Source organism: Mytilinidion resinicola (assembly GCF_010093595.1).
Source record: "Mytilinidion resinicola strain CBS 304.34 unplaced genomic scaffold BDZ99scaffold_21, whole genome shotgun sequence".
Taxonomy (NCBI): domain Eukaryota; kingdom Fungi; phylum Ascomycota; class Dothideomycetes; order Mytilinidiales; family Mytilinidiaceae; genus Mytilinidion; species Mytilinidion resinicola.
Window position 1 is genome coordinate 335,261 of NW_022985457.1, and position 25,419 is coordinate 360,679.

The 25,419-nt window shown below is 52.7% G+C and overlaps 9 protein-coding genes across 9 annotated transcripts; 4 read left to right on the plus strand and 5 right to left on the minus strand.

Annotated features, from left to right (window-relative positions):
- Nucleotides 1-267: 267 nt before the first annotated feature.
- Nucleotides 268-3,120, minus strand: BDZ99DRAFT_491083 (uncharacterized protein; the record flags this gene model as incomplete). The annotated part of the gene is made up of 2 exons (XM_033723085.1): nucleotides 268-2,834; nucleotides 3,108-3,120. The coding sequence occupies 2 exons, from the start codon at nucleotides 3,118-3,120 to the stop codon at nucleotides 268-270; spliced, it is 2,580 nt and encodes an 859-aa protein (XP_033571563.1).
- Nucleotides 3,121-3,149: 29 nt separating this feature from the next.
- On the minus strand, nucleotides 3,150-6,215 carry BDZ99DRAFT_148137 (uncharacterized protein). The gene is made up of 4 exons (XM_033712757.1): nucleotides 5,907-6,215; nucleotides 5,722-5,834; nucleotides 5,299-5,670; nucleotides 3,150-5,250 (listed from the first exon to the last, which is right to left on the minus strand). Exons 1-4 carry the CDS (start codon nucleotides 6,024-6,026, stop codon nucleotides 3,435-3,437), a joined length of 2,421 nt encoding a protein of 806 aa, XP_033571564.1. The 5' UTR covers nucleotides 6,027-6,215; the 3' UTR covers nucleotides 3,150-3,434.
- Nucleotides 6,216-6,348: 133 nt separating this feature from the next.
- BDZ99DRAFT_451681 (uncharacterized protein) lies at nucleotides 6,349-7,515 on the plus strand. The gene is made up of 4 exons (XM_033718228.1): nucleotides 6,349-6,564; nucleotides 6,618-6,751; nucleotides 6,803-7,334; nucleotides 7,410-7,515. Exons 1-4 carry the CDS (start codon nucleotides 6,418-6,420, stop codon nucleotides 7,461-7,463), a joined length of 867 nt encoding a protein of 288 aa, XP_033571565.1. The 5' UTR covers nucleotides 6,349-6,417; the 3' UTR covers nucleotides 7,464-7,515.
- Nucleotides 7,516-7,587: 72 nt separating this feature from the next.
- BDZ99DRAFT_148189 (uncharacterized protein) lies at nucleotides 7,588-8,581 on the minus strand. Its single transcript, XM_033712758.1, has one exon. The coding sequence runs from the start codon at nucleotides 8,414-8,416 to the stop codon at nucleotides 7,838-7,840; it is 579 nt and encodes a 192-aa protein (XP_033571566.1). The 5' UTR covers nucleotides 8,417-8,581; the 3' UTR covers nucleotides 7,588-7,837.
- A 611-nt stretch (nucleotides 8,582-9,192) lies between these two features.
- BDZ99DRAFT_575248 (Clavaminate synthase-like protein) lies at nucleotides 9,193-10,918 on the plus strand. The gene is made up of 3 exons (XM_033728451.1): nucleotides 9,193-9,380; nucleotides 9,434-10,654; nucleotides 10,706-10,918. Exons 2-3 carry the CDS (start codon nucleotides 9,628-9,630, stop codon nucleotides 10,717-10,719), a joined length of 1,041 nt encoding a protein of 346 aa, XP_033571567.1. The 5' UTR covers nucleotides 9,193-9,380; nucleotides 9,434-9,627; the 3' UTR covers nucleotides 10,720-10,918.
- Nucleotides 10,919-12,121: 1,203 nt separating this feature from the next.
- BDZ99DRAFT_467286 (uncharacterized protein) lies at nucleotides 12,122-13,651 on the minus strand. Its single transcript, XM_033720990.1, has 5 exons — nucleotides 13,444-13,651; nucleotides 13,356-13,392; nucleotides 13,236-13,303; nucleotides 12,814-13,187; nucleotides 12,122-12,707 (listed from the first exon to the last, which is right to left on the minus strand). Exons 1-5 carry the CDS (start codon nucleotides 13,579-13,581, stop codon nucleotides 12,218-12,220), a joined length of 1,107 nt encoding a protein of 368 aa, XP_033571568.1. The 5' UTR covers nucleotides 13,582-13,651; the 3' UTR covers nucleotides 12,122-12,217.
- Nucleotides 13,652-15,019: 1,368 nt separating this feature from the next.
- On the minus strand, nucleotides 15,020-15,982 carry BDZ99DRAFT_369775 (uncharacterized protein; the record flags this gene model as incomplete). The annotated part of the gene is made up of 1 exon (XM_033714797.1): nucleotides 15,020-15,982. A coding segment is annotated over one exon (963 nt), but the record flags the coding sequence as incomplete, so codon positions are not given.
- A 605-nt stretch (nucleotides 15,983-16,587) lies between these two features.
- Nucleotides 16,588-18,477, plus strand: BDZ99DRAFT_451692 (nucleotide-diphospho-sugar transferase). Its single transcript, XM_033718229.1, has 4 exons — nucleotides 16,588-16,936; nucleotides 16,987-17,043; nucleotides 17,114-18,286; nucleotides 18,346-18,477. The coding sequence occupies exons 1-4, from the start codon at nucleotides 16,865-16,867 to the stop codon at nucleotides 18,370-18,372; spliced, it is 1,329 nt and encodes a 442-aa protein (XP_033571570.1). The 5' UTR covers nucleotides 16,588-16,864; the 3' UTR covers nucleotides 18,373-18,477.
- Nucleotides 18,478-19,559: 1,082 nt separating this feature from the next.
- BDZ99DRAFT_525438 (uncharacterized protein) lies at nucleotides 19,560-20,289 on the plus strand (the record flags this gene model as incomplete). Its single annotated transcript, XM_033725995.1, has 3 exons — nucleotides 19,560-19,575; nucleotides 19,627-20,028; nucleotides 20,096-20,289. 3 exons carry the CDS (start codon nucleotides 19,560-19,562, stop codon nucleotides 20,287-20,289), a joined length of 612 nt encoding a protein of 203 aa, XP_033571571.1.
- Between the last annotated feature and the right edge of the window lie 5,130 nt (nucleotides 20,290-25,419).

The window sequence follows — 25,419 nt, forward strand, 5'->3', positions numbered from 1 at the left end:
CAGATTGGAGAGTACTCAACTTCATAATCATGTTTACATCTTCACTACACGCCATAATAATACATCATCCTCCACTTTCCTCGCATAAGAGTCGCCATGCCGTACCCATTTGCCCGAAAACCCTACGGACCGCTAAAGGTAGGGGAATGATGCAATAGAGCTCAGGCTCATACAGCCTGTCACCATGCCTCCCTGCTCCCAACTCCAAAACTAATATAAATACAGCCAGGGCTCACCCTTTCCTTTTCCATCTATCCCCCATTCCCATCACTTGCCCCCCGTAGTCCCCGCAAGCATCCGCTTATTCCGCTTCACCAGCGCATTCAGCTTCTTCTCCAACTGCTCCGCCTCCTTGCGACTCTGCAACATCGCCTGCTCCGCCTCCTCAACACTCAACACCGCACCCTGACTCAGCCCCGCTGCACCAGCATGACCCGCCGAGCCCACCTTCCCATACGCACTTGCGCCATAACTCGGGACGCCCATCGCGCCAGCCCCAACCAGCGACTCAAGCCCTTGCACAACATACCCGCCCAGCACCTCCGCGGCAAAGACGCCCAGGTTCTCCAGATCCGGGATCGGAATCGTATTCACATCGCCGCTGCCCGCCGCCACGATCTTTGCGGCCGCAGCCAGGCTCGGGGGCATAGGCGCCGGCCCCCCGACGGAGTCTTGCTCACTACGAAGTCGGTCAGCAGGACTGTCATGCGGTAAAACCCACTGATTCAGATACCCCAGCGCCTCGTCGAACGACATGGCTGGCTTCGGGGGCAGCTTCGCGTTTGCGGCAGGCGACGCCCCACTCTGTGACTGCTTGCCCAACTTCGCGCCGGCCTCTTTGAGCGCGGTAGCGATGGCTGGGAGCACGCCGTTGTGGATGTCGCCGTAGGCGTTGCGGTCGGGGCCGTCGCCGTTCTGCCGTCTTGAGGCTTTCCTGGTGTCGTGCCAGCGGGCGATGCCTTTGACTTCCTCGACGCGTTGTTCGAGCTCTAGGACACGCTCTTCTAGTTCTTTGCTTAGGCCCCAGAGGAATTTGCCCTGTGGGGTAATGAGAGTGCGGGAGCTGGGTTTCCCGTCTTCGCCACCTAGACGGACGGGCATTTTCTTGGCGAGTGCGTCAAGGTCGGCCTCCGAGAAGTGGATCTTGAGGTCTGGTGGCGATGGATGAGCATTCGGGTCGATGGGCGACGTTATGGGGGAGGCGTTACGAGTGTGTGCAAGTGAAGCCGAAAGTGGCTTGAAGAACTCCAGGGTAGAAGCGAGAAGGTCGCCAGTGCGTTGAAGGTCGGCGAGAATGGAAGCGGCAGTTGGCTCTCCTCGGCCTTTCATGGAGTGGGAGGCCTCTTCAACTGGACTTTGAACGTCTGGGGGGCTCGTCGCGGGAGACTTTCTCGCTTCTGCTGAAGGAGCTGTTGCGGAGCTTGGAGCTTCCGCGAGATCATGACTATCATCCGCTTTCGTGTGTTTTGTGGGCTTGGGGGAAGCTGGTTGGCTCATAGCTGGAGTAGCAGAAGTAGCATTGCTACTAGTGACTGGCTTCTTCGCCTTTTTCTTGCGTCCAATGATGGGAGCTTGTACGGGCTCCGGATCAGAAGACTTCACCGAGTCTTCCATAGCTGTGAACCGTTCTGCGGCAATCTGCTTCGCACGCTCTTGTCTGTCCTTCTTCGCCTGAGCTTTGGACTTCTGCCTTATTGGCGCGGTGCCAACTTTGCCTCCAGGAGGGGGTGAGTTGGCTCGCGAGAGTGAGGCGGAAGTAATAGAGGTGGTGTCTGAGATCAGATCGCTGGCCGGAGTCCCAGGCTGATTAAGCGAAGTTAGGCTGGCCTGCCTGGAGCGTAGCTTTCCGACAGTGGGTAGTTGTGGTATCGTCGATGCTGCCGACGAAGCTGACAGCGGCGGAGCGTTCTCCGACTTCGGCATGGGCACAACACGGAGTGTTCTCGGGCCTGATCGCTTGACTGGCGACCCTGCCGACTGCACTGCTGGACTTGGCGGATGTGAGCCTGTCGATGCAAGGGAGACCGCACGAGGGTTTCGGGCCTGCGTGTCAGGCTTGCTAGCAGCGGACGTGGTTGCGGAGTCAGTCAGATCGCTTTCAGATAACTTCGTAGCTGCAGAGATATCAAGTTTTCCAGGAGGCTGGCGCTTCGACGGAGTTGATACTGCTCGGGTATTGCTCTTGGATTCCTTCAGAGGGCTCACGTTGGCTTGGCGAGCTGGCGAGGGAGCGATAGATGAAGAAGTATCAGACGCTGTTCTCTTTCCTTTCCCGACTTGCTTCGAGGGCGACCCCGAGACGGTGCTTCCTTTCGTAGTGGTGCTATCAGTTGTCGATTTGACATCCCTCCGGTTATCAAGAGTCTTCTCTAGTGCCTTTGACGTAGCCGATACTTTTTCCTTGACTTTGGCTGCGGTAACCTGCGGATGTGCATTCACGCGTGGCGCATCAGGGGTACCGAATGGGTTTCGACTAGCTGACTTTTCCTGTCTCACGCTCAAGATCACTGGGGTGACGGCTCTCAAAGGTGTTGCAGGTCGTACGGGCGTCGCTGGTATCACTGGGACAGCTGGGGTTATTGCTGCAGCGCCAGCTCTGGAATGCGGACGAAGCGGGACGTCAGACGGGAACTTCGGCGTACTTGGGGCAGAGAACCCCGGCGGAATCGTAGGGGTAGCACGACGGGGATGTTCAAGGACATGACTGCTGACTACGGGATGGCTCTTGCTACCATCTTCGAAGTCGACTCTGGCGTCTCCATATGGGTCAGCATCGTTTACTAGGGCATCTACACTCAACGACGCCTGCTCGGATGGTGCAAACTCTGGTTCATCTGGATGAGGTGTCAGCCATCGTGAGAACATAAGAGACAGTTTTCTAAAGTGTAGTGTAAGTGTGAGGAGTGTTTGGGAAGATGGTTGCGGGACGGGCAGCTCCGGGTACAAGATCGTTAAAGGCAGCTTGACAGTATCACCACAACCTCTCTCGGTCGTCTTCTTCACATGAATAGATAGAGCAGAAAAACAAATGAAGATGCCATCTTTTCTAATTAAATCGTGAGCCTTTGCCGTCTCTGCGAGATCGGCCGGAAAGGGATTTTACGTACAGGTGATGGCCATGACGAAGACGACGAGGGAGGTTGGGGTACGAACCTCGCAGAGGCAACAAAGCTTGCCGCCCGTAAGCTGAACAAAAAACAGAAGAAGGTATTAAGACCCGCAATTACCCATGCCTAGCAATAGAGGCCAGAAATCCGCATGAGAATGACAGCCATTTGAAAACGCCACAGGCAACCCCAATAGCCAATCTGCTTGGTATGTGCCGATGCTTCGCTGTGCTCAGTCCCCAGAACGCCATGCAATCCTCATCAAAGTGATACAAAGTGCAAAATCAGACAAGTGAAGAAGAGAAAGTGCAAGTGTGCAGGCGGTCTTCACCACCTTCCGCCGACTCCAAAGTTGTTGTTGTTGTACATGGAGGGAAACCCACCTTGACCTTGGCCGCCATAGAGTCCCTGGCCGCCCATAGCTCCACCTTGATGCAACCTCGCCTGCAGGATACTTGGGTCGGCAACATCAACTACACCACCTCCCCCAGAGGAGGAAGTGTTAGCATGTCTGTGCTTCTTTCCCTTTTTCTTCTGCTTCTGGGGACCAGAATCCTGATATGCACCAGGCGAGGCACCATAAGGGAAGCTTAGAAGGCCAGGGGCAGGGGCTGGCGTAGAGGTCGTGGGGTGTTGTTGATGAAGAAAAGAAGGAAACATTGACTCACGCTTTCCAGCATCAGGCCCCCTAGCGCCGGTGCCTCGCTCACGAAGTAGATCTTGGTAGGACTCGTTGGGTCTTCCCATAGCATTCGTACCGTAGCCCACTCCGCCAGTGGTAAAACCATGGCCTTGACCAAACATTCCACCGCCGCTCACTGGGGGTGTTCCGGTTGCCTTGAGGCCTGGTGGTGCTTGCATTCCGCTCGTATAGTATTGGTTTCCGAGAGCTTGGTGCTGACCAAGTTGGTTGAAGTGATTGGTATTCTTCGGCATCATGGAGGATTGCTGGTTCATGAGCTTCGCGTTGGCGACTGGCTGAACGGCAGCTGAAGCAGTTGCGCTGTCATTTGCGAAACTGAATCTCGAGGTATGTCTGGCGTGTCCAGGTGCGCTTCCAGACTGCTGTTGTCCCAAGGCCTGTTGTTGCTGGCCGTGACCCTGGAGATTGCTCATCAGACCCGCGGATTGAGGCGCCGCAGACTTGAGTAGCATGAGTTGCTGCTGCTGCTGTACAGTCAAACCACGGCCGTTCAAGCCTAGGCCACCAAAGTCGTCAGCTAGGCCTTGTCCAAAGCCCAGCCCCATGGTTTGCTGTGAAGGCGGTGCAATAACGTGCTGATGTCCACGGCCCGGCGCAGTTTCGTGGTGCTCCTCGGGTTCCCCTCCCAACTGCAGACTGCCACCTTCGGGATTGTCCTCCGGCTCAATGTTCGGTGCGATCGATACGAGAGCTTGTTCGGCGGCTTGCTCCTGCTTGTCCTTCATTGCGCGGCGTTTTGCACCACCATTTGGGTCCAAAAGTTGAGGGAAATTAGAGATGACTTCAAACTCTTGCGGGGTTAATGATGCTGCTGAGAACACAAATTTGAAATCGGGGCTGGCGATAGCTTTTAGAATATGGTCCAAATCGGAGACACCACGTCGTTCACGGGCTGACAACGGTGGTTGGGGCGTAGACGATTTTGACGGTTGCGCTGACTTCTGAGACCCATTCTTGACAGTCTCCTTCCCTCTTTGTTTCGAGGGCTCCGGATCGGTCTTCGTTGGCGGTTGTGTTACTGGTACAGCGTTCGTAGTCATCGGACTTGATGTAGAGGCATTTGTAGAGCGGCTCGCCCGTCGGCCCTGGGAAGGTTTGTTGCCCCAATTCGCCGTCGATGGCAAAGCTGCACCACCACCACTGTTTGTCGGGCTTGCCGGGGCCTCGTTGCTGTCTTGTCGATTCATCGGCGGTGCTGCTGCGGCTATGCCTTGGGGAGCTCGTTGTGGAGGAGGCTGGGGTTGTAGCGGGTTCGCGTCGGAATGAGGCGCAAGGGACTGAGCCGGTTGCTGTGTTGAGATGACGTTCATAGAGGACAAGTCCTGACGAGTGAAACTATCGTTCTCTTCTCCAGCTTCATGTAGGAACATACAATTGCGATTGTTACATGTCTCGTTGCGGAGATATGCCGAGCAGTACTTCGTAGTACCGTATTGTGCTCTAGCCAATGTTAACGCGTATCTAAGCAAGGAAGTCAGGAACCATCACCTTAATGTCCGAGGACCGTTCTGCGATCCGTCGACAGCCGCTATGCACGCTGTAGCATCTTCCTTGCGGGAGAAAGTGACGTAGACTCCCACAGAGTTGGAGTGAGCAGTGTCCTTTGCCTTGCTGACGACAATTTTGATGATCTTCCCGTATTGGCCAAAGTACTCGTTGCCACGAAGCATCTCATGGAGGCTGTCATCTTGTATTGTCGGCGTCAGACCGGTTACGTAAACGAGGTTCTTCTGCACCACACGCAGTCCGGCTAGATGTTTTCGGCTCAAGTTGTCGGCCTCGACCTTTTGCTTTTCCTTCTGGCGCAAGGCAGCGTTCTTCTTCGCTTTTTGGGCTATCTCGGCCTTGTGCATCGCCAGTCTATGATGGTATTAGTATGTCATGATGCACGTAGACATCTTCGAGGCTCACTCTTCGGCCGTGACGTTTTTGAACTCGATGCTCTTCTCGTCATAGGGCCGCCGGCACGCAGGACACAGGCCGTTCATGGTGGTTTTGATATTGTTGTAGCAAAACTGGCATATCTAGGGGACCAGATGGTTAGTGATGGGGGCCCAGCTGGGCACGCCTGGTGCCGCAAATGCGAGGTTGCATACCTGGTAGCCACAGGGACATGGACGGAAGTTTTTGTCGGACAGGTCGAACTCCTCCACGCAGAGCGGACACACCTCCTCCTCGTCATCGTCGACGAACTGGTCTTGTAGCTGTCGCGACATGGCGGTGGTGTGTGATGGGGGTACGGGGTGAGTTGGTCAAGCGCAGTCGTCGGGTGGCGCTTGAAAGGAGAGGGCACGGCGACGGAGAGAGCGCAGCTGGGGAGGAGAGTGTGGTCTCTGTCGGGCGAGAGTGAAGAAGCAAGAGCAGCAGATAGAACTCCGCCTGGAGGCATAGAAACGAGGTGAGGGATGGAGGGCGTTGAGGAAGAAAGCGTGCAGGTTCGCGCAGAACGCTGTTGCCATCATGGCGCTGCCAAGCCGCTAGCGAACAGATCCCGTGACTCTCTCGACCTCGTCGACTTTAGATGATGCGCGAGACGTCCATTTGCACTGTTCACAATCCGCGCGCGGCCTCGACTCTGCCGCCCTCGCCCCCATCTCCACTCCATCGATGGCTCTCCGCCTGTCGGCCAGCCGGCCATTGGCCGTGGCCGCCCGCTGCGCTGCGAGCTCCAGCGCCTTCGCCCCTCGAGCTTTCACCACCACGGTTCTACGAGCAAAAGAAGTGACGGGAGCCTCCGAGACTCCGAACATGCGGGTATGCTCTCATTGAATCAATTGCAAGCTCGGCGACCGTTCTAATCGATGTAGTTCGCGCCGAGGGACGCACCCGGCAAGCTCAAGGCCCCGATCGTCAACCCGGCCGACAAGTACGCAGAGAAGGGCGAAGCTCTACACAAATACGGTCAATATGTCATGTCGTGTCTGCCAAAATATGTCCAGCAGTAAGGCGCTCGAAGGAGGCTACATTACAATGGGAATAACATCTTGAATAGATTCTCTGTGTGGAAGGACGAATTGACCATCTACATCCCTCCATCCGGCGTCATTCCCGTCTTCACCTTCTTGAAGTACCACACCGCTGCCGAATACACCCAAGTCTCCGACATCACAGCCGTTGACTATCCAACGAAGGACCAGCGTTTTGAGGTCGTTTACAACATGCTCAGCATCCGGCACAACTCGCGCATACGGGTCAAGACCTATGCGGATGAGGCAACCCCAGTTCCAAGTATCTGCGATCTGTATGACGGAGCCAATTGGTACGAGAGAGAGGTCTACGATCTTTTCGGCGTTTTCTTCGTCGGACACCCGGATCTGAGGCGAATCATGACGGACTACGGCTTCGACGGGCATCCATTACGGAAGGACTTCCCCATGACTGGATATACTGAGATCCGATACGATGAGGAGAAGAAGAGGATTGTTGTGGAGCCTCTCGAAATGACTCAGGCATACCGGAACTTCCGCAGCGGTTCCACCGTGTGGGAACCAGTCGGTCCTGGAGACGACAGGAAGCCGGATCAGGTACGTGCCTACTTTCTTAATACTAAATCTGAATATATCGCATTCCGTCCGAAACAAGTAGCTAACTCGATTCAGTTCAAACTGCCCACACCAAAGCCAGAGCCACCAAAGGAGGAGCCAAAGAAATAGACGAGCTTGCGTCGCATGTACAGTGTAAATATATATCCAATCGACCGTGCTGTGTGTTTTCTGACCAAAATGATCTTGCCCCAGAATGTGAAAATGCTACTATTCTAGAACGCCAAGTAATCTCTGTGTCATGTTTGCATAGACTTTGTCTTCCAGATTTTCATGTACCAGAATTCTGCTATATGAGTGGTATTCGTGGATCCCATGGTAGCCAAACATGAGAGTCTTCAAAAGTGATATTCTGCCACGATTGAGTGCTATTTCGAGTGCTTCTAACGACCAGCGAAACTTCAACAGCGACATCCATTTCGCCTTCGATGCAATGCAACCTCCCCAAGACCCAACTCTCCCCTTTCCCCTCCCCATCCTCTCACTCACCCAGCCACTACTTCCAACCCCTTAAACCCCGCCTCCAACCCCCCTTGCTGCTCCTTCCCCGGCCTCGCCGCATACGCCGCCACACTAATCTCCCACTCCTCCTCCCCCGCGAAAAACCACGCAACCTCCCGTAACGGCACCCTCTTGCTCCCCTCCACCACATACACCCACAGCCCCATATCCTCCCGCGCCACCTCCACCGTCGCCTCCACCTTCCCCTCCCCAGCCTCTTGCACTACAGACAGCGGCACCACGCTCCAATCGGCCCACTGGTCGCAGCCCACGGTGCTCACGTAGGGCGAGCCGTTGTAGAACTCGACGCCGGTTTTGAGCCATTTTTCGGGCGGGCCGGAGGCGGTGCTGCCTGTGCGGGTTAGGGAGAGCAGCAGCCCGGCTTGGTCGTATTGGGTAAGTGTTGAGGCGGGGGGGAGGGAGAAGGTTAGGCGCGCGGATTTGAAGGTTGAGAGGGCGTGGGTGGGGGGAGTGGTGGGGTGGGTGGGCGCGTTGAAGGCGATGTGGGCGGGGGGTTTGCGCCAGATGTCTGTGTCGGGGGCGGCGGTGAGGGTGAAGGACATTGTTGGAGTTTTGGTTTTCGAGGTTGAGGAGGATGGTAGGAGATGGTTCTGGTTGGAGGTTCGGGAGGTTGAGATGAATTTTCGATGATTGGAAATGAGGAAGAGTTGGAAAGAAGATTGGGATTCAAGAAAAATAGTTGGTACGGGTAGAAAAATAGTTGGTACGGGTTGAGAAATGGGATTATATGGCCTTTTAGAATCAGATCACTGGGCAAGATATAACTCCGAACTCCAATATAGCTCTTTGCGGCATTGGCGTGTTTCTTGGCTACGTATTATTGCAAAGCGAATTGCCCGAAGAAGCAACCGAGGAGTAAGACGTAATGCCGGTTACTCAGGTAGGCAGGAGAGTGGGATGACAGCGTGCTCAAAGACTCTATATGATTGCGGGGTTCCTGCGTTGGCGTTGGTCATAAGATAAATACTTCGTAAAGTCTTGTTACGTTTAGAATACAGGCCACCGTTGTTCTCACTTTTGGAACATTTTATAGACTCTGAATGGAGCATATATCAACCGATAGTGTCAGACGACATCAGCTATGAAATCGGGATCGAATTTGCCTTCCCCACTATTCCAACCAGCCAGTAATGAATGGGGCTTAAGGCGGGAGCGCTTCGATTGAAATGTCGATCTTATCCGGCACCTCCATGGTCAATTGAAGAGGAGCTTTCAACCGTCACAGCTCTATACCAAAGCTCACACAGTAGTTCTTACAGAATTTTATCCTGATAAGTTCGCACGTTACATCTACAGCATCAAGAATTTCTAGCGCTCTGGAGACGGAACGTTCCTCAGGGCAGTATCAACTCAACTCTTTTCCATCAAGTCGCCCTCTTACATTCCTCATCTTTCTTTATATCCAGGTTCTTACCAAAACAACGCTCCTCAGGCTCTTTACATTTGTCTTAATCCCGCGATATTCCATATCCCCCCAATCTATAAATCGTGCAAACCTCTACACTGGTAACTTTTCTCGAGATCAGATTGCGATGAAAACCTTACTGAGCCTAGAGAAGGACAAGCTTCTTCGTCTTCTAAACCATTGAGACGGCTGTATTCTTCGTATTTGTCCCAGCTTTCTCCTCGTAGCCAGAAGCGCCTCAAAACGCTCTCAAGCCTTCATGAAGGAGAGGGAGAGAATTCTATTATAAGAGCATTCGTCCACTTTTCGGGGCCACCTCAGACGGCTCCATCTACCACTCTCCTTACCATGGCCACCAAAGACTCTGCATCGACACTCCCAACCATCGACCTTTCACCCTTTCTCGATCCCAACTCCTCTACCGAAGAGCGAGAATCCACCGTCCGCGCCATCGACTCCGCATGCACCGAATTCGGCTTCTTCTACCTCACCGGCCACGGCATCCCCTCTGCCACCACCGACCGCGTTCTCTCCCTCGCACGCGAGTTCTTCTCTCTTCCAAAAGCCCAGAAAGAGAAGATCGCTCGCGCCAAAGATGGATTCCGCGGCTACCAAGGCCTCGGCGAGAACGTCACCCTGAACTCCCGCGATATGCATGAAGCCGTGGACCTGTATCGCGAAGTCGGTACGATCAATGGACCGCGTCCGCCATTCGAAGCGTTGCAGGGTCTAAATCCATGGCCTGAGGAGCCTGAGGAGCTCAGACCGTTCTACGAGGATTACATCCAAGAGTGCATGAGAGTCTGCAGCACACTACTCGGCGCAATGGGCGTCGCGCTCAAGCTCAGCCCAGCCCTAGACGCAGCTGCCCCTGCGAGCACGGAAGACGACGATGTCTTCGTCCGAAACACAACGAATTCATTCTGGATCATGCGCATGATCGGGTATCCGCCTTTAGCAAAGCCCCTGAGCTCAAAAAACGGGAACGAAGACCGCGTGGAAGAGTTCTCGTGTGGCGAGCACTCCGACTACGGCTGCCTGACGCTCCTCCTTGCCGACCCGACCAAGAACGCGCTTCAAGTCAGGCTCAAATCCGGCGGCTACTTGAATGTCGATCCTGTTCCCGGCGCTTTCGTCGTGAATATCGGGGATATGGTCGAGCGGTGGACGAATGGACAGTGGCATTCTGTGAGACACCGGGTGATCCATCGCGGGGAGGGGTATCGCGTCAGCGTGCCGTTCTTCTACGAGCCGAATTGGGATGCGGTGGTCAAGCCGTTGAAGAGGTGTGTGAAGAGGAGTGGAGGCGTGGTGAAGTATGAGGAGGCTATGTACGGAGACCATTTGATGGGGAAGCTACATAATAACTTTTATAGTAAGGTCATTGGAGAGGGGGGAGAGGTTCCATTGCTAACTTAGATATCAGATGGTGGGGATTGAGACAGAGGGTTTGGGGGGGCAGTGTGTGGGCTGGGAGCTGGCATTGCGTCGGATGGTAGAGCACTCGTTAGTTTACGAGTTGCTGGAGGTCTGGTAGAAATGTGACAGGAATTTTTCAGAACGTTGTGGCTAAGTGCTGAGTTTTAAGTTCATATCCACTTTGCTGTCCTCAACCTCTCACTAAAAAATCACAACCAACATATCACATTCTTTCCACTCCCCCAGACCCTGAACCCCCATTCCAACGTCCCCTCGTGAGCTCCCACCATCCCCCACCATCCCCAGCAATCCACCACAGCTGCAACGATAGCAGCCTGAATCGTCAATGCACCAGACACGCCACCTAACGACTCGTCGATAGACGACCCCTGCCACACTCTTCCACCACGACTCAGCAGCCGCTAGCATATTCAGTTTCTCCGCGATCGACTCGCGGCGCTCAGGCCTGGAAACAGACTCGAAGGCCTCGCCCTCCGCAGAATAGATCAACAAATCAACCCAGGTTAATAGCGGGAGGACCCAGCTCGCATGTCCATCGATGTGCTTAAATCTTACCTACGGGTGCGGAAGGGACGCAAGGGCCGCTAGGTCTATGCCTTTGCTTAAAGGGGTATGAGAATGGAAGATCTGAGACGTCTCACAACCTTCGTTTCCCTCTCTGTTTGCGCGGTGCTAAACGCGGTCTGAGCCAAACCCCTTCCCCAAGGGCTCAAACAGCTCTCCCCAATACACACTTTCGTATTCTGCAGCCCCAAGCGACCGGAACCACGACGACACCAGATACCATTACTAACCTCAACCTTCCCCAGAGCCCGCTACGGAGTACATACGCCTGCAGTCCTCCCGAGGTTCGTGTTCGGCGTCCTGCCGCTGCTCCGGTACCACTAACTGTTGCCCGCCGCGCTCGCTGTAGCACCCTCTCAGCTTCCTTTCCCCAGCCTAACTAAATCGCGCGCGCCAAAGTGCTCGAACTCAAAAGCTCGGCCGACCGCCCAAATAAGCTCGCAGACGGGGGAGCCAAAGAAGCTCTTGGTTTGGGGGCTAAAGAAGGACTGTTATCTGGTACCGCCCGGGCGGGTCGGGTAGCGTGCTCCGGCAGGGTCTACCCAGCCTGCCACGCGAGGAGGGTTTGAGGGGGGTAGGGCCGATAGGAGGAATTGACGCAGGGTGCGGCGCAGGCGTGGTTGGGATGGTCCGTCCGGTGGTGTGAAGGTGGGTCAGTAGAAAATGTATTTTGAGGAGGTATTCGCGATTTCGATGGTGTTGTGTGTATAAAGAGTGCAGTAGTCAATTGGTTATGAAAAGGGTGGATGTGTTGCAATCCCATTCCGATGTCAACTCTATTCTGTTTCCCTCTAATCATGCATGCGCTCCGTCCTGTATTAAATAAGATTCTACAAAGCCCGAAAAAAGCTCGAACGCCCAAAAGTTCTGCAAATACAAGCCGCCATAGATATCAATCATGCACACATCACGCCCTCTCTCCCCCTTTTCTGACCTAGAAGTCAGCTTTGTCAATCGACCGCCGACTACTCGCCTCATCCTGACTCCGCCGCTCACTCGCCACCGTGACCGTCACCTCTTGCAGAATCCCGTGGTAGCTCTGATAGATATGCTCCTGGCTCTCGTTATCCTCGGGGCCGGTTGCGCGCACACTCGTGGTCCCGTTGTTCGCCCACTTCGACCCCAATCCAGTCCCCGTCCCGCTCTTGTTGTGGCTGATACTGCCCAGCGGCACAGAATTCTGCTTCGTTTGACGCGATTTGGAGCCGTACTTTGTGGGGCCTGACACATTGTAGGAGGAGCCGAGGAGAGTGGGCACGTAGCGGCGCAGGAAGGCTTTGAAGGCGGGCGCACAGGCGATGAAGATGGCCGTGTGGAGTTCGACGATAGACCAGGTGAGAGGACTGACGAGGTCCCTAGTGGCGTCGGTGGAATGGATTATGCTTTTTAAGGTCGCGAGACGGACGACGCTGGCGACGCAGACCCTGAGGGGGTGTTAATGGTAGATTCAATCTAGGCGAGAGAGAGTTGGGATAGAGCACAGCAGAGTATTATGATAATGGAAGGTCCAAAGAAAGTGAATCGACGTACAGACTACCAAGTCCAAATAGCCCGCACAAACTGATGCGCTGCCTGATAGGCATGTGCAAGCCCCAGAGAAGCTTCATCGGTAGGAGGAGGATGCCAACATCGGTGATGATGTTCAAAGCCGCGTTGGCGTAGTAGAAGTTGATTATGTGGAAACAATGGCCCTCTTGGTTCGGGTTCCAGAGCATAGAGAGTGGTATGCACTGTACGAGTACGGCTACGATACTGCCGATACCAAAACCCGTTACGATAAACATGGCCACGTACACCATAATGAGAAAGCTCCGTTCTGGTGATAGTCGGGTGTAGAAGGTCAAGAGCGAAAGTTTGATGAACAAGGCAGAGAAGCTGTATGACACCGAAGATGTGAGGGTGAGCTGAACGTCGTTAGTATTTTGAATTATGGATCTTGCTACTGAAAATACCTTCTGATATGGTGCGACTTCTCCTGGCGTCTGATCTTTAATAGGGCTTCCCAGGCCATACTTGATCGCTTGACAATGTTAGCATATGGGGAACTGTAAGCGATGCTAGACGGTACATACCTGCTATAGGAGTTGACGAGCAAACAATTGCAAAGATCTAGATGAACGCATAAGCTTAAGTCGCTTCGGCCATGACACAAAGACATACTACTGCAACGCATATCAGGTAGTCGTCAGGCCCCATGTTCTTCATGAAGACTAGGCGTGTGAAGAGACGCATGGCCACAAAAAGCACGGTAATCGACATGAACACCGCGGCCAAAACGAGGAGCGCTTCTGCCGCCATCGTGATGTGCGATAGGATCGTGGTACGCAAAGGACGATCAGGCACGATCGGAATGAATTGAGACAGAGAGTGAACAGGGCTGGCAGCAGACCTACCCATAACAAGTACTTATCTGCAAGAAATGCTCGCCATTAATCGCGCCATCAGCGTCCCTTCCCTCTGGGACATGCCAAGCGGCATGGAACCAAGAGATTTCGATGCTGGACGCTGTGATAAGGTTTAGGGAAGGCTACTTCCGGAATCTTACGGCGCAGATCCAAGGTTGGCTAGGGCCGGGGAAGACGGTTCCTCGTCTATTCCGTGGTATCAAAGCTCCGTTAAGGCGCTGCAGTGGAAGCCTATCCGGCCAACGCAGGCGTCGTGGCTGACGCAGCTTGCTGTGATTTGAGTAGGGTAACGAGGCACAGGGGATTAAAATCGCATACTTTCGTCCGCCGGGAGTGGGCGTTCTTAGTGCAGTGCACAATGCCACCCTCGTGGGACCCTGTTGACCCCAGACTCCCTTCCTTCCCACGGACATGACTAGCGCATGGGCGCTCCGTCGTGAGGGCGTTATGGGGCGCCCCGGAAAACCAATCCCAAGCGCACGCCGGCACGTCGCTTGACTCGATAATCGGGCCGATTTCGCGCAGTTACGGGAACAGCCGACAATTGTTCATGCCGTGTGAAACGCTCTGCGCTCCTGCAACCCCTGTGCCGGATCCCGCGATTTGCGGTGATGTGAGCGGGGGTTGACGAGCGGTTTGCTCCGGGAAAGGGGAATGAAAATCTATTACTGTGACCGTGGCTTGGCTACCGTGTGCGGAGTAGCGTCAGACACAATAAAAGTCAAAATCTGCCCAGATGGCTTGGTCTCACCTTCGAGGCAAATTCGGTCAAATACTCAAGGTGCTGTCAATGTTATACTTTCTATGCTCGTCACTGGTTGAACTTTGCTCAGCAATTCAATGCAGTAAACACAGAAGCAAGACAGAATGAAAAAAGACAAGGCATGATATTTGTATTGGTACACTAAACAAAGAGAAAGAAATGGTACCTGTTATACAGCTCGTTGATGCTAAGCAAGGGGTCGTGAAGGCATGTATCTAAAGCTCGGAGGTCTGGCGGCGAAGTGCGCGCTGACTCTAATATGACGAAAAGTACGACCGGTGGGAGAGTTAAGGATCGGCTAACGTCTTCGAGATGTTGATCGTCGTGCCATGTGGTGCGGCTTCGAAGTGAGACGATCTCGCTAGAAATAGCCGCTTCTTGATCGGAGCATGGCAAGGACCGGCCTCTCTTGGAGAATAATAGCGATCATCTGGCGTGGCCCAGCGAATCCCCGGACCACTCAAAATGATGTACCAGCATCTCGTTCAAATCTTTGAATGAAGCAAAAGTGACAGCACCAGAAGCTGTCCTCCAGCTTGGATGAAACCGAAAAAACATAGCCTCATACTAATACAACAAATTTCCGCCTCGGGGAAGCTGATGCCCAGGCGTCTTCGTGAATGCGGGCAACACCCACTCGTTCGGCCTTGCCGCCCTCCCACTTAATTAGGAGGACGTTCAGCACAGCCCAGGGTCCGGCCTTGTACTCCCGCGGATCATAATCTACCACGTCTTCGTTCCATAAAAATCGTTTGCTCTCCCAGATCGGTGTTCCTGGAGGATGTATTGTGGGTATCTTCGATCGCTTCACGGTCGATATGGGTTCTTGAGAAAAATTCCGCGAAAGAAGAGCAAATTCGTATTTTGCACTAGCATCGAAGTTCGGCAGCGAATGCTCATAATCCATCACAACTCCGCAATGTTTTCCCTTGGGGTTGACGAGGTGTGAACACGGTATTTGTCCGCTTGATCGTTTCAGCTGCTCGACCACCCAACCACGGGCAGATATTGTTTGTGTCCAGAACTGCAGCGTCCCTGAATTCGGATCGACCTCGTCGCTAGCATCAGGCAATGGTTCGTTGTATTCGGGGTATTCGATGCGCAGCTTTGGTTCCTGCGTTCGGCGAATAGTGTGGGGTGAGGATTCGCAGCCTAGGTGGAACTCTCGTATTTCCGATTTGAACCAGAGTGTGGAATTGGCACCGTGGAGATCGGGACAGTTTGTAGGGTCAAAAGGGTAATTTACTTGCCCCAACCATCCTGCCCAACTCCAACTCGGAGAGTCATCGTTTCGGACAAGCGGTCCAGCCGGTGCCCAGAGCAGTGCAAGGTCGAGGACGGCTTCGGGAAGACCATTACAGAGGTAACCTCCGCAGTTTTCGCTAATTTTTTCTAGACTGTCGGAGAACTGCATGAGTGTCTCAACTCTTTCAGGCGTCTTGAAGAGGTTTTGGTTTGTGTAGGTAGTGACTAGCTGGTTGTAACAGTCAAATCCTGCGAACCAATCGCTGACTCCTTCGATAGCCGGGTCTGGAGTGAGGGTTTCCTGAATCTCATCGCTATCCCGGTAGGTTCCGCTGGACGCCTCGCTCGACCGCCGGGTGAAAGCATCTTTTGCGCCGCTGATGGAAGCACTGGACGAACTCCGCTTCAGCCGGTGAAAGACGCGCGCGATGGGGCTTTTGCTACGTCGCCTCTCGGGCTTGAGTTCAGGAACGTCAAGGACGGGAGCACCAGAATCGCTGATGGAGCCTTTGCGCTCTTCGAGGGATCTCTTCTGGCGATGGAATGGATGAGGGACCCACGACGGGGTCAAGCTCCGTTCGGGTAGTGGAGTAGACATTATGGGAGCAGAAAGTGAGGAAATAGGAAAGAGAGTAGAGGACGATGAGAGAAGGAGAAGGGCGACGTAGATATGTTACCTGCGGATTGTCGACAAAGAGGGAGAGAGTCAGAAAGCATAGCCCACTCTGACTCTGCCTCCTCAGCGTTGCGAGGCACTCTGCGGAGTTTGCGCGCGTATGGCAGTGTGGCTGTGTATCGGCGGATTCACGGATTGTGCTGCCTTTGGCTGGCCACCTGCCAGGGGCCCGTCTTCCAGAAGTACATGGACTGAAACCATACACAACGGCGTCTTCGCTGGGGCGAATAAAGCGATATCGTGCCTGGATGCGGGCGCGTGATAGCAACTGAAGTCGCGTCCCCAGCTGAAGGCGATTGCCACCAGGACGCTTTGCGGCGAGTAAATGCGCCAAGAGCGCGCCTCACCGCCAAAGCCTGCCAGGGACCGACCACGTTTTGCTGCCACGAAACTCAACACCACGCTCACTCCACTGCAGCGCTTAACGACCGCCTCACGCACTCGCTCTCCTCAATCGATCAATCCATCCGCCGTGCACTCGAGACTGCCATCATGGCCTCCCTGCAGCCCCCTTCCCTGCGACCCAAGGGAAGCAATTCCCCGTCGACTAAAGCAGTAATCTTGGTATTGCCATGTGAAGACACCTTGCAATACGACATATCTGACGCAGCCAGGTTGGCGGGCCTTCCAGAGGTACCCGCTTTAGGCCGCTGTCCATGGAACTGCCCAAGGTGAGTCTGGGCCTGAGCGACAGTTTTCGGCAGAGATACTCCGTTTGTTTACTGTGCTAATGTACCACAGCCACTGTTCCCTGTTGCAGGCCACCCCATCATCGAGCATTGCTTAGTCGCCGTCGCAAAGGTCACGGAGATCAAGGAGGTCTTCATAGTGGGCTACTACGACGAGACTGTCTTCCGCGAGTTCATAAACTATGCTTCCAATGCCTTCCCGCAGCTCAGCATCAAATACCTCCGCGAGTACCAGGCCTTGGGCACGGCAGGGGGTCTATACCACTTCAGAGATGTCATACTCAAAGGAAGGCCCGAGAGATTCTTCGTGCTGAACGCCGACGTCTGCTGTTCGTTCCCGCTGCTTGAGATGCTCAAGCTGTTCGAGGACAAAGAGGCAGAGGCCGTGATGCTGGGCACGCGGGTTGCCAACGAGGCCGCCTCCAACTTCGGCTGCATTGTCTCTGATGCACACACCAAGCGAGTGCTCCATTATGTCGAGAAGCCCGAGTCCCACATCTCCAACCTCATCAACTGCGGTGTATACCTGTTCTCCACCGAGTGCATCTTCCCCGCCATCCGCAGTGCTATCAAGCGTCGGACAGAACGCCCCCGATTGCTGTCCTATCCCTCCTCGGAGAACCTTGAGTCCTCCTTCTACCAGGGCGAAGACGACGAAGACAAGGAGAACCAGGTCATTCGTCTCGAGCAAGACGTGCTCTCGGATATTGCCGACAGCAAAGAGTTCTTCGTCTTGGAGACCAAGGACTTCTGGCGCCAGATTAAGACTGCGGGCTCTGCGGTACCTGCTAATGCCTTATACTTAATGAAGGCTTTCCAGGCCAGCTCAGAAGAGCTTGCGACGCCCTCCGCAAACATCATTCCTCCGGTCTTCATTCATCCCTCTGCTCACGTTGACCCGACTGCCAAGCTCGGCCCGAACGTTTCGATTGGCCCGCGTGCTCATATAGGAGCTGGTGTTCGCATCAAGGAGTCTATCGTGTTGGAGGACGCCGAGATCAAGCACGACGCTTGCGTGCTGTACACCATCGTTGGCTGGCACAGCAAGATCGGCTGCTGGGCTCGCGTGGAGGGAACCCCGACTCCCATTACCAGCCACACAACCAGCATCATCAAGAATGGTGTCAAGGTCCAGAGCATCACCATTCTGGGTAAAGAGTGCGGGGTTGGCGATGAGGTTCGCGTCCAGAACTGCGTCTGTTTGCCATACAAGGAATTGAAGAGGGTATATTCGCCCCTACCTCCCCTATTATCGCGAATGTCATCAGCTGACCCACATCATAGGATGTTGCCAACGAAGTCATTATGTGAGTCACGCAAATGTTAGTATGATAATACCACGGAATGGCATACGAAAGGAACTGCATCTTTTGCGATTGTAACTACGGTGTTCATGCTTAGAGCGAGTTGCTGGGCTGTGCCTTAGCGCCACCATAGACGTGATATCAAAAGTTCTTGGCATTGCTACACGATGGACCCTAGACATAACTTGTCACACCCCCTTGAATCATACCCCTGTGCCCCTTGCCTCGGCTGTACCGTGTTGGTGAGAGTGAACTGACGTGGTGCCTGAGGCTAGATCGACCGGGATGCGCGATCAACCTGACGCCAGCTGGAGTAAGGTTGTGGCTAATGCAGCTGCGCCACTGGAGCATTGCCTGCGCCACTTCAGGCTTTCAGGCGCCCAGTTCTCCGCGGCCCGAGGCTCTGCCCTAGGCTTTCTCCAGAAGACTCTCCTTGCTTGATTTGCATTCGCATGTGTTGGATCTTATTATTTAATTGTCGGGTGTGCGCTTAAAGAAAGAGTCTTGCAGAGCCTCGTAGCTAACGTAGGTTATCAGGTTATTACGTTTACCCTAGCTTTTACACGTATTCTGAATCCGCGCACCTGCCAAGCTTTTTCTTAATATTCGGAAGCGTAATAACCTGATCACCTACGTTACCAATGTTTTGCTAGAAATGGGGTACCTCGGCAGGCCTCCTTGACAAAAAGTGGCAGTCCTCGAATCTGTGGTTTCATCCTACAGTTTCATATTCTAGCCACACACTCACTTTATGCTTGTGTCCGCTTGCCTGGCACCGCTTGAGGCCCCCTGGTACGTTGGCCTGATTTGAAAAACTACATAATCAACATGTCGGGTAGCTCTTCGGGCCACCTCAGACTGTGTTGGACCTCTTTATGTTCAGCGAACCTACTCGGGGATTGTGGCTGTCAAGTGCTGACACATGCAACATTGACTTCTGCTGCTCAGGGGTCACAGGATAGAAGTAATATGACAGCAGCCTATTGGATTTTTAATTCGTACTCCTTCATATAACAAGCGGTGATGTTGAAGTGTCCATGTGGATTTACAAAGGTACATACCCTTGTAAGGTGGGGGCGAAATAACAGGGTCCGAGCTCCGTCAGGCACACCCAATGACGACGACTACGAAGTAGCCTTACAAAACCGTCCCGCGCCCAAGACACCACCCAGCAATACCACGCCTTCTTCCACCATGTCTGGCTACGAAGGTACAATGATCCCCTCTTCCATTTACAGTCGCCTCTAATGCGCAAACACAGTCGAACACAACATCTCCACCACCGAATCTAGACCCGAAACCAGACGCCCGAATCACCGCACCCGCCCCGACCTCTCTACCTTCTATTCCACTCTCAATCTTGTCGATACCTCCGATCCAGATAGCCACCACAATGCCCACGCCGTACCACAGCCCGAAAATATGACCGCCGCGTATCGGCTGCTGGCCAACGCCTTGCAAATGATGCAGGGCGGCGGGGGCAGCGACGACCCCAATGCCCCGCTGCAGACAATGATATTGAGCCTCATGCACTCTGCAGATAATCCGCCAAGGGAACTTGAGGGCGTGCCGGATAGTTTCCTAGACGAGCTGGAGCGCGTGCCGAAGAAGTCGTTGAAGAAGGACGATGAGTGTCCGATTTGTTGTAATCCGTTTCTGGATGGTGTGTGGACCTCTTGCGTATATTGGATTAGGACCAGTTGAAGAGAGGCTAATGCTGCAGTGTATAGATGAGTTTCCGCTGGTAGTCCATCTCCCGTGCCATGAGAACCACCGCTTCGACCTCGACTGCATACGCCCGTGGTTGAAGCTCAACGATACCTGTCCGCTGGATCGCAAGCCGCTGATCAAGAAGAGGGAGCCGCGCCGTCCAGTTAAGACTGATGACGACGAGGAAGAGGAATGGGATGATTTATACGCTTAAAGGGGGTGGGGTTTGGTTCTGCATATGACGGAGTTCGAAGGAGGGAGGTTTTGATGATACTCAGACCGCTTGTCTAAGGACAAGCAGTACCTACTATACTATACCAAGGTACCCTGCATGGTCATGGCTTCATGAACTTCGAGTTTTCTCCATCTCGCATTCCCATTTTGGAGGTCATCAAAGTTGTCCTTGACACATTGGAAATTCCGTTGAAGGACCTCCGGGCACATCTTCCACAGAACCTTGATGACCGAGTCTGATTTGCGGGCTCGAATTTTCCACACCGTATTATCACTTCAAATCGCACTTCCGTCAGAACACTCGCAACATCCACGAGGATCTTCACCTTGAAGCACTCCCGGCCACTCCTGACTTGACGCTTTGCTCGCCTGCATATAACTATCACATCAATGGAGCGCACGTTGAATAGCAGTACCCATGAAGCAACCGTTTCATTCCATGATCTCACCATCTATCACGGTCAAACCGTCCACTCCATCCCCTCGAATTCCCACTTTTTGAAGAAATCTCAATCTCTGATTACCAATCCCACTTCAGTATACCTATCTCAGCTATTCCTATCCTGAACCGCTCGCGGTTCTTCTTTCATACGCTTAGCTTGACTTAAATGCCATCATACGCACACCTATCACACTTGACCGTCCGCCTCGTCTCCTGGTCCCAACGGTACCGGCAATCCTCCATCAGATATTCGTCTATATCACGGCGTTACCAGTTAGTGTCTTTCCATTCTAGAAACTAGGAGCAGTAATGGAGACGTGTTATACGTACCCCTTCTTCGCATTTTCGGGCAGGGGTGATATTTCCTTTCGCGATGACCGCAAGTCCATTTGATTTCTTCGATAGTGCACATCTTACGGCTTACAGCTTTTGGTTACTTTGCTGAAATCTGGGCCAAAGTCGTCTTTTCAAATGCTTTTTTTGAGTGGTTCTTCAGCGCTTGATGGTTGCAGAGTATGTTAAAGAACTAAATATCAACAAAGCTGTTTAGAATTCCGAACTCCTAAGTACTCGCCCACGCCGCCGACGTAAAGTGCTGAAACAACTCACACCATGCTGGCTGCTTCGCTAGAGCCGCCAACTATCCTCGACACGCTGCCATCGGCCCCACTATCGGCAAGCTGGACACTTGGACGGACACGTTACTTGATGTTTCCACTTCCGGAGGCAAAAAATGGAAACCTATCTAGAGAAGCGGCCATAAGGGTTAGCCTCCGATACTAACAACCACCACAGAGAACGCATACCTCGCCGGGCACAATACTCGTTCACACGCTGCTTGTGACCACAAGTATAGAGCTTGATTTCGATGATGCACATTTAGCAGATGGCTGAGAGGGGCGCTTTAATCTGGGTCGCAAGGAATGTTAAGTATTCGAGGATTTGTTCGTACTATGAGGAAGTTGCTAATATAGTCAGTAGGAGTCAGCAAATCGACAACACCGCCCACTGGCTTGGTCCAGTCACACCTCCTACTGCCGATTTGGACACTTGTACGGGTGCCCGATATGGGTCCTAGTACTCGAGTTGGACCATGGGCACTCCTAAAGGGCATTTATTTAAGACTATGAGATCGCACTTATCAGCTTCCGGCATTGGAAAGGGGGCCCTAGAGTACATACATCGCGCGGCACAGTAATCGGCAGTGTGCTGGTTGTGGCCACAGGCGAAAAGCTTGATCTCTATAGTATACATGTTGAGAGATTGTATTGGAGGGGATGCTCGAAGCTTGGATTGTTTTGATTGAGCAGTGGTACTAAGAGGTGAATGCTAACCTAGACGAAAGAAATCAAACATCCAGACAGTAAGTATTTCCACCATTCACCGCCTGGTGCGTTAAGCCCAGCCAACTAGCCTCGACACATCTTCATCCATCCCATGACGGTTTTTGAGGCGCCCCCGTCAAGAACCTGTCCGGTCGGTCCACCTACCGGAACTCCCACGCTCCTTGATCGAACCGCCTCGGTGCGCAGTCAGGGCATTGCGACAGAAACTTCTTTTCGTAAATCGTGACAAGGCAGCGCTGGCGAACTAGGCCACCTATGGAGATGAAAGAAGTACCATTTAGCCTTGGGTGCAAATATAGAATAAAGCCAGAGATTACTTACGAGGATCATCACAAGGCTCAACCCTTGACTCGTTGTGGCCGCAGCTGAATCTGGAGACAAAAGTGTTACACATCTCGAGGGAAGGTTTGGATATTGCCCGTTTCCGAGGTGTGTCTTAGAAGTATAGCTTCAATATACCTAGATGCTAATGAAAACCCCCCAGAGATATATTATCGAACGCTCCAACCTATGAAAACACTTCACAACCTGCCGCGCTGGTCCAGCCAGCTAGCCTCGACACGCTGTCTTCCTTCCTTACCGGAATTGCCAACTCCCTTGGTCATATCGATACGATGAGCATTGGGGGCAGGGTTCCCGATGTGCCACGTTTCTTTTCGAAATACGGTATAAGAGGCATCTTGGCCCACCTATGCAGCAGTGAATATCAATGAGCTATGGGTATAAGGAAGAGACATCCAGGATCTTACCAGGGCTATCACAGGCTTGACCCTTTGGTTGATGGTGCCCGCAGCCGAATATGTGGATGATTGTTTCGCACATCTTGGGTGAAGTAGATTTGATGTTTAGGCTATTGAAATGGTTGGTTACAGTTATATTTCCTGGCGCAATTATGAATCGAAGAAGAAAGCTAATGTAGTAGTGGGAGATCCACTACTAAATACTCGAAAGTCAAACCCAGCCTCCACGCACGAAGACACTTCATTGCCTGCTGGCTGCTCCGTTGGTCCTGCCACCTCTCCATAACATACTATGTCTGCCAGAACCGCCGTCCCCTTTGGTCAGGAGGGTGCGCTTCGCAACTATTACAACTGTACGCAAGCCGTTTACTACCCCCGATGGGGTATCCAGGACACCGCCGTCCGCCTACCGAGGAAGAAGCATTAGTCGACCTTGGTCAAACGAAGATGGACCCCTGTAGGGCTGTAGTACTCACGAGGTTCGGCACACTGTTGAGGCACTTGCTGCTGGTGGCCGCAGCTAAATATGTAGATGATTACTCGGCACATCGTGAGTTCCGGATAAGGAGGTTGAAAAGTTGGATATCAAGGTAACTATTTCAAATGTGAGTGTAGATGGTGATTCTTGAAGGTTGGTTTAGGAGTTGAGTACTGATAAAGGAGCAGAAGATAGCGAAGATATAGTAAGTTTGAAATCCAACCTTCACGTCTCAAAACACCTCACCATCTACTATGTTCAGCACGTCTACGTCACTCACTCATCTACTGAACTCGGACCTTTTACCGGCAACAGCCATTGGCCATCGCTAGCCTTACATATTGGCATGGTGATGTTCAAATACACGTCACAAATCATACATGCTACGCTCCTACGGAAGCACTTGACCCTCGGCCACTACTCGAGCTGCATGAAGTACACATAAATTACTTGTTTAGCCCGTCGCTGCATAGTAAAAAAGTGTTTTACGGAGTCAACGTTTACATTAAATCCCTCTAAATCTTAAAACATCTCGCTCCCTACCACCCCAGTCCAGCTAACCAGTACACCACCGCATCACCTCAGCCTCTACCGCCCACCTTGACAGCTAGAGTATTCATACGGATACCCTATGTGAATTTGATAGGCCGGCCCATTGTAAGATTCGGAGATTCTATCTTGCGTATGGTCCCACCCCAGCGGTTATGACCATCGATTCTGAACACGGGAACAAGGTCTTCGACATGGTGGCCGCAGGCATATATGTGGATAGTGATTTTGCATATCTCTTGAGATTAGTGAATAAGCTAGGTGAAATGGTCAATAGTCTCCTTGATGTGTTCACGATCAGTCGCTGATAATTTCTCAAGTTTTGGAAGGAAAATTCGATTCGAAGAGTTAAAGAGGTAGTATAAGTATTGACATATTAAGATCGATATTATAGGTAGGTAGTCTGAGTCTTCCACGCCTCCCGCCAACTCTCGAGACACTTCACACCCTTCGTCTGTTCCGAATACCACACACCCACACCCAGATACACCACCACAATACGTCATCCTTCCTACCTTGAGGAGACCTAAATCCTGAACTTCGTCATACGGCTTATGGCACAGATTTCGCACTTGTACGGATGCCGTGGCCCGGGCGCGGTAGGGCCTGGCTGCCCCGGACACGGCGGCGCAATGCGGTGGAAGTTCACTATGGAAAACGGAGTAACAGTCAGCTCTAAGCTTCTAGGGTATAGATTCAGAGCACCTACATGGATTCACACACTGTTTTAGAGTGTATTGGCGGTGGCCGCAGCTGTATGTATGTTCAATCTGTTGGCACATTTTGAGTGTGATAGGCTTGGTGGGAAGTTTAGTAAACTAGACACCGGGCTCTCGGAAATGGTTCTTGGGAGTGGTTCTTTGAGAAGTGATGTTGATATATGAAAGTTGATGCAGAACTCAGAAAGCAAAAACCTGAGATTTAAATAATGGAGGTCGACCTGCGCCTCCAACTGTCAGGGTGCCTCAAGACCTGCTGGCTCCTGTGTTAGCCCAATTAGCTGGCACTCTATCATAGTAGCTGAACTTACGTCTCGCTCAAGCAGCTCTTTTACTCCTTAATCGCTCATACAAGCATTGGCCACACTCGCAAGTCTTGATTTCTTTCTTGGTGATGGGGTCCTCATCCCCTGGCTTTCCGGGGCATGATGGCACTGGTAGATCGTTATGAGGAACGCGTGCGAAGAGAAGGCCTGCGAAGAAGAAGTCTTGGTCAGCCTTTACTTTTTTTCTACGTCGCAGAAGGATTCTGGACTACGTTGCCTCTCACACCAATCAGTAACCACGTTCTTGTGCTTGCATGTGTATGTAAACTCGGCTTTTTCGCACATCTTGAGAGATCGAGGTAGAGTTTGAACGAGGCTTCGAGTAGCTTGTCTGGTATGTTCGAGGTTCCTTGCTGGAATATTTGGGAGAAGATCGAGGCAGAGTTTGAATATAGGTTCGAGTAGTTTGTTTGGTATGTTCAAGGTTTCGTTGCTGGCGTATTTGGGAAATCAATTCCTAGAAGTGAAAGCAAGAAGTATTTATTTGCAGTTATTGACGTAGGAGTCAAA